This window comes from Otolemur garnettii, unplaced genomic scaffold, assembly GCF_000181295.1.
Source record: "Otolemur garnettii isolate 467f Iridium unplaced genomic scaffold, OtoGar3 scaffold00041, whole genome shotgun sequence".
NCBI lineage: Eukaryota > Metazoa > Chordata > Mammalia > Primates > Galagidae > Otolemur > Otolemur garnettii.
The window spans coordinates 7,567,854-7,576,266 of NW_003852436.1; the positions used below are offsets into that span (position 1 = coordinate 7,567,854).

An 8,413-nucleotide genomic window follows, 5' to 3' on the forward strand; every position below is an offset into this window, starting at 1 on the left:
GGCCAGGACAAATAACACTGGAAAAGATACTCATAATATTCCCTTGATGTCTCTGTGAGATCCTGGGCTTAGGTGTACTCAATATTTCAGGCCTTCTCATCCGGATGGCCATTAGGCAGAAATTCCCACGATGGCAGGTGCTGACACATCAAATGTTTAAATATAATGCCCTTTGGAGTCAGAGAAACCAACATTAGCATCTCAGCACTACCACTTACTAACTCAGTGGCAGTTACTCACGCGCTCACTAGCTAAGTTTGGCCAAATTAACCACTTGAAATTTTCTCATCCAGGAAACAGAAAACTATTTGTCTCTCAGGATTGTTGTGCAGAACTCATACGACATAGGTAAAGAACTTAGTATAGTGCCTGTACCTCCCCAAATGACTATTATAATATCAAACACATTCGTAAAGCTCATTGAGAAGTAGATATTTGCTCTAATGGTTTATAAACACTTTTAGACCATTTTATTTGCTCTCCAGGTTTAGCTAAATGCTTTAAGGATATAAAATTCCTTTGTCAGCTGGAATGTCAAGCTTTTGAAACTTAAATGAGAAAGAGTATTCAATACCAGTTCCAAAGGCGAAAAGGACATTCTGTATTTGCGCCTGCTTCTAAAATTAAACCTTTAGAATAATCTTTCTGCAGGTCCAAAATTGACTAACAGGCCTACCCCTAGATTTTTAGCAACTGACAGAAAACTCCGCGGAGGTTTCCCATTCTGTCTTCTCATTCCAAATGGCTTCAAAATCCACTCCTGGAGAGAATCTGGGATCTTTTATGCAGAAAAAGGACTTCTCTTCCAGCTCGACTCCAAGTAACTATCCCTTACCCAAGCTTGTTTGAGTGGGAATACGGTCAGCAGAAGAATGTAGCCAGCGTTCCTCAAGTGTCCTCAAACAATTCCCGCAGCTTCCAGAATCTTGCTCACAAGCCAGGGACCACGCGACAGCAACTCCACCAACTTCAATCCCACCCACCTTCTCCTCCTAAACCCGGTACGCAATCCCACAGCCCCGCCCCCACAGGCGACCAATCAGAGAGTATAAAGCGAGCCGGATGGGGCGGGTCTATTTTGGCGCTGATGACAAATCGCCTGCCTCAGACATCAGGGGCGGAAGCGGAAAAGAGCCGAAAGTCCGGCTTTGGCCTTGGGTTCCGCTGTAGGGGATGTCCCGTGCGAGTGAGTGAGAAGATCCTAGGGCCTAATCTACCAGCAGAATTAGGCGAAGAGACCCCCGACAAGTACTGGAGGAAGGAAGCGCGAACCCTAAAGAAAAGAGCAGGCGGGCAGGCAGCTGGGGGGCGGAACCAGAGCGTACCGGGTCTCGGGAAGCGGGTCCTGGTCGGCGCCGCTCTCAAGGCCATGGTGCAGGCGGAGCTCCGGGCCATCCCTAGGTGAGGGAGCGGCTGCGCCGGGGATTCCACTGCAGTAGAACCGGGTAGACGCGGGCTGCGGAAGGGAGGATGCTGCCCGCGCTGCTCCCCGGTAGAACCCTGAGAGGCCGCAATTGCAACAGCAGCAACAGCAGCAGAAAGCACAGCTCCGGCCAGGGCGGCGGCTTGCGCTTTTGGTGAAGTCGCCCAACGGCTCCTTCTCCGTAGCATGCGGGTTGACAAAATAATCAGTGAACAGGGCTCCTCGTTACAGTCTGCTGCGAGCTCTTTTTCCTTGCCATTCGGAGCTAATTTATGCGAAAAGATGCCTTGCACTTGTACCTGGGGGAACTGGAGACAGTGGATTCGACCTTTAGCAGTAGTCATCTACCTGGTGTCCATCGCGGTTGCGGTTCCCCTATGCGTGTGGGAATTACAGAAACTGGAGGTAAGAGGGCCCTGCTCCATCGCCTCTTCCTTTTCTTCCATCCGTCCAAGGCTGGGAAAGAGACACTCTTGCCCCATTTTTACCCTGGTTACCCAGACTTAGTATCGTGAAAACCATCCATGTCTGATAAATGAGCCCAGCCTTACCATATAAACCTGTCTGTTCTCTTGTTCACAGTTCTTCAAAGCATCTACAGGTGGGGGAAATGGGATATAATGACACTGTTTAGCAAGTATTCATCAGTTCTCTGAAAATAAAGTAATGTTATTACTAAAATCTGATCTCTTAAGATACTGAACTTAACTAGATCAAACAAACTACCTTAAAAACTATGTATTGAATTTTTTTTCTCTGAGATAGAGTCTCACTTTGTCGCCCTCGGTAGAGCGCCGTGGCTTCAGAGCTCACAGCAACCTCAAACTCTTGGGCTCAAGCGATTCTTTCGTCTCAGCCTCCTGAGTAGCTGGGACTGCAGGCGCCCGCCCCAACGCCCAGCTGTTTTTAGAGGCGGGGTCTCACTCTGCCTCAGGCTGGTCGGAACTTGTAAGCTCAGGCAATTCACCCGCCTCCGGCCTCTCAGAGTGCTAGGATTACAGGTGTGAGCCATCGCGCCCGGCCCTATGTATTGAATTTTATTAGCTTTTAACTAGTTTACTGAATTAAAGTGTTCTAGTTGGTATAACTTTGTGCTTTGTTTTTACTTCGGAAATAAGCTCTTAAGCAACAAAGGTTTTGCAAAAAGTCCCTTATATAATTTTTGATGTCATATTCTTATTGTGACATCAGTAAAGTACTACCAGCTGGATGGTAAATACTTAACTAAGATATACACTTTATAAAAACTGTCTAGTGAACTTTAAAAATTTGAGTTAGTAAAAACTGAAAACACCTTTTTACGATAGCTATGACAAGACTATGGCTATTTTAGGCCCTTTATTGTGGAAATGATTTTTACATAGTTAAACAAAATGTAATTAATATGCATTTGCCTTCTATATGTTCACCAAGTTATTTTTTATTGACTTTCCAACACTGGCACAGTCCAGATAGTTGTTTTCAATGTAATGTAACATTCAGCTCCGTTAAATATTTCCCATTTGTTAGACATTTACATTATTTCCATAATTTGTCTACCAAAATTCAGGTATAAACATTTTAATACAAATAGGGTTTTCTTTCTTTGAAGTATTTTCCTTGGAGTATGGTGTAGGAGCAGCTTTTAAGATTAATGGTGTGCATAATATCACCCTAGTTTAAGACTTTTCCCTTTCAATTATAGTTTTTAAGTACCCCCAGCTTTTAAGAAAAATTCTATTCTGCAATCTCCACTGCTGACACTTTCACCCAAGTTCTCTACATACTCTGCCAGGACTCTTCTCAAGGCAGCAGAGTAACCAGTTAAAAGATAAGTCACATTGTGTGTTTCATCTTCAATCACTCCTAGTCTCAGGGTAAAGGCCAGTATTCTAACTGTGGCCATCAAGGCCCAACATTGTCTGACACCACTCCCACCTTTCATTTTTCTTTCCTCAAGGCTTAGGCTTCCACCACACACTGGCTTTGCTCAGGCGTGCCAGGCATGCTACCTCCTTAGAGGCCTTGTACTAAAAGTTCCCCCTTCACAGAATGCCCATCCCTCAGATATTCTTATTCCTTTACATCCTTCAGGTCTGTACGCAAATGTTACTTGACTACTATATTTAAAATTGCAAGCTTCCCTTTCTCAGTTCTTCATATTCTTTCCCTTCCCTACTTTATTTTTCTGCATAAAACTTACCACTACCTACCACAGTTTTTTGCTCAGTTTTCTTTCCCCATCTTTCCACCCACATGACTGACACTTAAATAAATGACTGAGTGTACTTTATGGTGAGAGATACAAACTTGGCACCTAATCTTCATGGAAGTTAGCCATGGAGACATAGGCAACCAACAAAAACAAATTGATCAAATAAAATTGCAAACAAAATGCTATAGAAGAAACTAAAAACAAAGGTCTGAGAAGTTAACAGGTAGGGCACTCTTAACCGCACAACTTCAAAAGGCCACTCTACCTGCTATGGAAAATGAAGTGGGAATGAAGAGAAGTTAGAAAGCTTGTGTGGCAGTAGAGAGGTAGTAGGACTACAATGATTTATGGCCTAGATCAAGAAGTAGATAGAGAAAAGTGAATATTAAGTGTCTTAGGAAGTGAACAAATAGGACTTGGCAGGAGATTGAATTGAGGAGGAGAAGCAGTGAGAGAAAGGAAGAAATCAAAGATGATTCTCAGGTTTTTGACTTGAACAGCTGAGTAAATGATGGTACCACTTGAGATGGAAAATTGAGTATTAGGGATAGGTTTGAGAGAAACTGGGTTCTGTTAGGGATATTTTGTTTAATCAGAGACATTCAAATAGGCATGTCAAATATGCAGTTGGATATGCAAGTCGAGAGCTCAGAAAGATGGGCAGATATGTGGGAGTTTATCTTACTCTGTACAAGCTGCCATAAGAAAATACCATAGATTGATTGTCTTAAACAATCATAGTTTTGGAAGCTCATCCCCTGCCCACGGGATATATGCTCTGTAGTCTTTATACCTTGTCCCATTCATCCTTATGGCCCAAGTAGCTATTCTGACAGTTTGGCTCTCTTGCTTCAGGAAAATTGGGCCCAGACAGTCACTACTGTAAGTCTCCTCTCTTATTTTGAAGCATTTGGCTGAAGGAGAGTTAACTTACTCCTAGATGCTTATCTTTAAGGGTTTTTTCTTTCCTCTCTTCTTGCCTTATGTTACCTTAGAAAAAAACCTACTTATCTCTTCCTCCTCATTTTGTGAGCCAAAAAAAAAACCTCATGGCCAGTAAGTTTAAGAAAAAGGTTACTAGGCCAGGTACAGTGACTCATGCTTGTAATCTTAGCACTCTGGGAGGCCCAAGTGGGTGGATTGCCTGAGCTTCACAGGTTGGAGACCAGCCTGAGCCAGAGCAAGACCCTGTCTCTGAAAATAGCCAGGCGTTGTGGTGGACGCCTGTAGTCCTAGCTTCTTGGGAGTCTGAGACAAGAGAATCACTTGAGACCAAGAATTTGAGTTGCTGTGAGCTGTGACTCCAGGGCACTCTACCGAGGGCAACAAGTGAGACTCTGTCTCAAAAAAATAAAAAAAGAGTGAGGTTAATAATGTCCTTATATCAGTGTCTCAAATTGAATAAATCAGAGATAAATATAAAATTAAAATGAATGTAGAGATATTTTTATGAAACTAAGTTACTACCTGCACTATAAAAATTGATATTAAACTCTGTAATGGCACAGGATTTTTGAATTGGTATGACTATACCATAATGACTTACTTAATTCTCTGGTCACTTGTTTTATGATTATTTGAAAAACTTCCTACAGGACAGTGAGGATGCCTGGTCTTCATTAGTCACAATCACATGTGATTTTTTTTTTTAAGAGACAGACTCTCACTTTGTCACCCTGGGTAGAGTGTCGTAGCGTCACACCTCCAGCTCTTGGGCTTAGGCAATTCTCTTGCCTCAGCCTCCCAAGTAGCTGGGACTACAGGTGCCCGCCACAATGCCCAGCTATTTTTTTGTTGCAGTTTGGCCAGGGCCATGTTCGAACCCACCACCCTACTCACTGAGCCACAGGTGCCACCCCACATCATTTTTTTTCTTAAGTCTACTACCAGGTTCTACTTTTTAGAACTAAGGCAATACTAAAAACCAGTGTGAACATTAAAATGACTTAGCAGGGCTGGACATAGTGACTCATGCCTATAATTCTAGCACTCCAGGAGGCCCAACGCAGGTGGGTTACTTGAGCTCAGGAGTTCAAGACTAGCCTGAGCAAGAGTAAGATCCTGTCTCTAAAACTAGCCGAGCATTGTTGCAGGTGCCTATAGTCTCAGCTACTTGGGAGGTTGAGGCAAGAGGATCACTTAAACACAAGGGTTTGAGGTTGCTATGAGCTGTGACACCAGAGCACTCTCCTGAGGGCAACAAAGTAAGACTGTCTCAAAAAAAAAAAAAAAGACTTAGCAATACTGTTCTTAATAATCACCTTATAATAGAGAAGATCTAAAGTATGCTTATGCTATTATTATTTTCCATGATTTTTTTTGAAATTTTGCTTTCCATGGTTTCAATCACATGTGGTGCACCATGGTCCAAAAATATTAAATGGAAAATTTTAGAAATAAATAATTCATAAGTTTTAAATGGCTCTTATTACAGTATATAATTGTTCTATTTTATTATTAGTTCTTATTAATCTGTGTGCCTAATTTATAAATTAAACTTTATCATTAGTATCTATATGGAAAAATACAGCATATGTACATAAGGGTCAGAACTATTTGTAGTTTCAGGCATTCATGAGGAACACATCCTCTGAGGATAAGGGAGGACTGCAGTCCTCAAATTTTAAATGAAATTAAGCAAAGCCAAAACCAGACAAATAAATGACCAGACATTCCTTTTATTTTTTTTCTTGTTGAAATTGTTATTGGGATTGATTTGAATCTATAGAAAAAGATTGGAACGTATAGACATCTTAACATCTTTGTATCCTCTCCACAAACGAGAACTATCCCTCCACTTATTTAGACATTTTTGATTTCTTTCATTAGAGTTTATAGTTTTCTTCAGATAGATATTGTAGATATTTTACGAGATTTATACCAAAATACTTCATTTTGGGGATGCTAATGTAAGTGGTTGCCAAGTCATTTTAACAGTGAAGCAGTAGAATGCTTCTAGGAACCTAGAACTGGGTTACAGTTTTTGTTTTTGTTTTACTTTTTTTTTTCAAGACAGGGTCTCACTGTTACCAGGCCGAAGTGCAGTGGCACAATCATTGCTCAATGTAACCTCAAACTCCTGGGCTCAAGCAATCCTCCTGCCTCAGCCTCTCAAGTAATTGGGATTACAAGTGGGCACCACCACAGGCAGCTAAAACATTCTTTTTAGAATCTTCACTTCCACACATTTGCTTTTCATATACTACTTTGATTAATCCCCATCATTTATTTTTTTCTTTTTTTTTAATTTCAGATTAATGTGAGGGTACAAACAATTAGGTTGCGGTGTTTGCATTTCTTTTTTTGGGAGACAGAGTCTCATTTTGTTGCCCTCGGTAGAGTGCCAGTGGCACTCACAGCAACCTCAAACTCTTGGGCTTAAGTGATCCTCCTGCCTCAGCCTTCCAGGTAGCTGGGACTACAGGCGCCCACCACAATGCCCAGCTATCTTTTTGGTTGTAGTTGTCATTGTTGTTTAGCAGGCCCAGGCTGGATTTGAACCCACCAGCTCCAGTATATGTGGCTGGTACCCCAGCTACAAGCTACAGGTGCCAAGCCAGTGTTTGCACTTGTGTCCTGCACCCAGAAAGATATGCCATCTACCTTATATTGTGCCCATTAAATGAATCCCAAGCATTTAGCAAGACTTTGGTATTTGCTTTTCAAGTTTTCTATACATTTTAATGTAGAAATTCATTGTTATAATCCATATTTTTTGTTTTCTACTGCTTCACTCTTTGGACATGGTGGAGAAAAATAGGTCTTGTTTAAAACAGTGAGACTAGGGGTTGTGGACTTCAGATCTTTCTTTTAGACATGTGGCCTTCTAGATTCTTGAGTCCAGCCTTTTGACTCAATCCAAACTTCACAGAACAAATCCTTTTAATAAAGAGATTTGTTGTGTTAAATTTGGATTTGGTCGAGGGGCCACACTTGGGAACTGCAGGGCCCCACATGGCCATGAGGCCTCAGGTTTCCCACCCCTAAGGCTCAAAAGATCCCTTTGCCTCAGCCTCCTGAGTAGCTGGGACTATAGGCATATGTTACCACATGCGGCTAATTTTTTTATTTTTTGTAGAGACAGGGTCTCACTCTTGCTCAGGATGGTCTCGAACTCCTGACCTCAAGCAGTCCTCCCGCCTATGCCTCCTAAAGTGTTACGATTACAGTGTGAGGGTGGTGCCTGTGGCTCAAAGGAGTAGGGCTCTGGCCCCATATGCCAGAGGTAGCGGGTTCAAACCCAGCCCCAGCCAAAAACTACAAAAAAAAAAAAAAAAATTACAGGTGTGAGCTGCTGCACCCAACCTCAGATCTATTTTAATTATTAACTGCTCAAACCCCTCAAATATCACAAATGCCCATTTTTTTTCCTCTTTAAAAAAAAAAAAAAAGATTCCCACTTTTAAAGGCAGATTACAAATCGGTATAAAATTCAGTCCCTAGGGCCCCCCAAATAGAACAGAGATTTAATAAAGTTGTTTTTATCAGAAAGCAAGTACATGGATTACTTCAACTCTTTTTCAAAGTGACGTGGTTCAAAGTGTATTTTTAGAAATTGGGCTTTTAAAGACAAAATATCGGTGCCTGGTTTCTCAGTGGTTAGGGCGCTGGCCACATACACTGAGGCTGGCAGGTTCAAACCCAGCCCAAGCCTACTAAACAACAATGACAACTGCAACAACAACAAAAATACCAGGTGTTGTGGCAGGCGCCTATAGTTTCAGCTACTTGGGAGGCTGAGGCAAGAGAACACTTAAGCCCAAGAGTTTGAGGTTGCTGTGAGCTATGACACCAAG

The 8,413-nt window shown here is 42.0% G+C and overlaps 1 protein-coding gene across 1 annotated transcript in view; it reads left to right on the forward strand.

Annotated features, from left to right (window-relative positions):
- The first annotated feature begins 1,136 nt into the window (after window positions 1-1,136).
- TMEM184C (transmembrane protein 184C) overlaps window positions 1,137-8,413 on the forward strand; it is a 26,130-nt gene continuing 18,853 nt past the window's right edge. Inside the window, exon 1 of the mRNA XM_003790205.3 lies at window positions 1,137-1,828. Within this exon, the coding sequence (XP_003790253.1) occupies window positions 1,610-1,828 (219 nt within the window). The 5' untranslated portion in view covers window positions 1,137-1,609. The remainder of the gene's footprint in view (window positions 1,829-8,413) is intronic.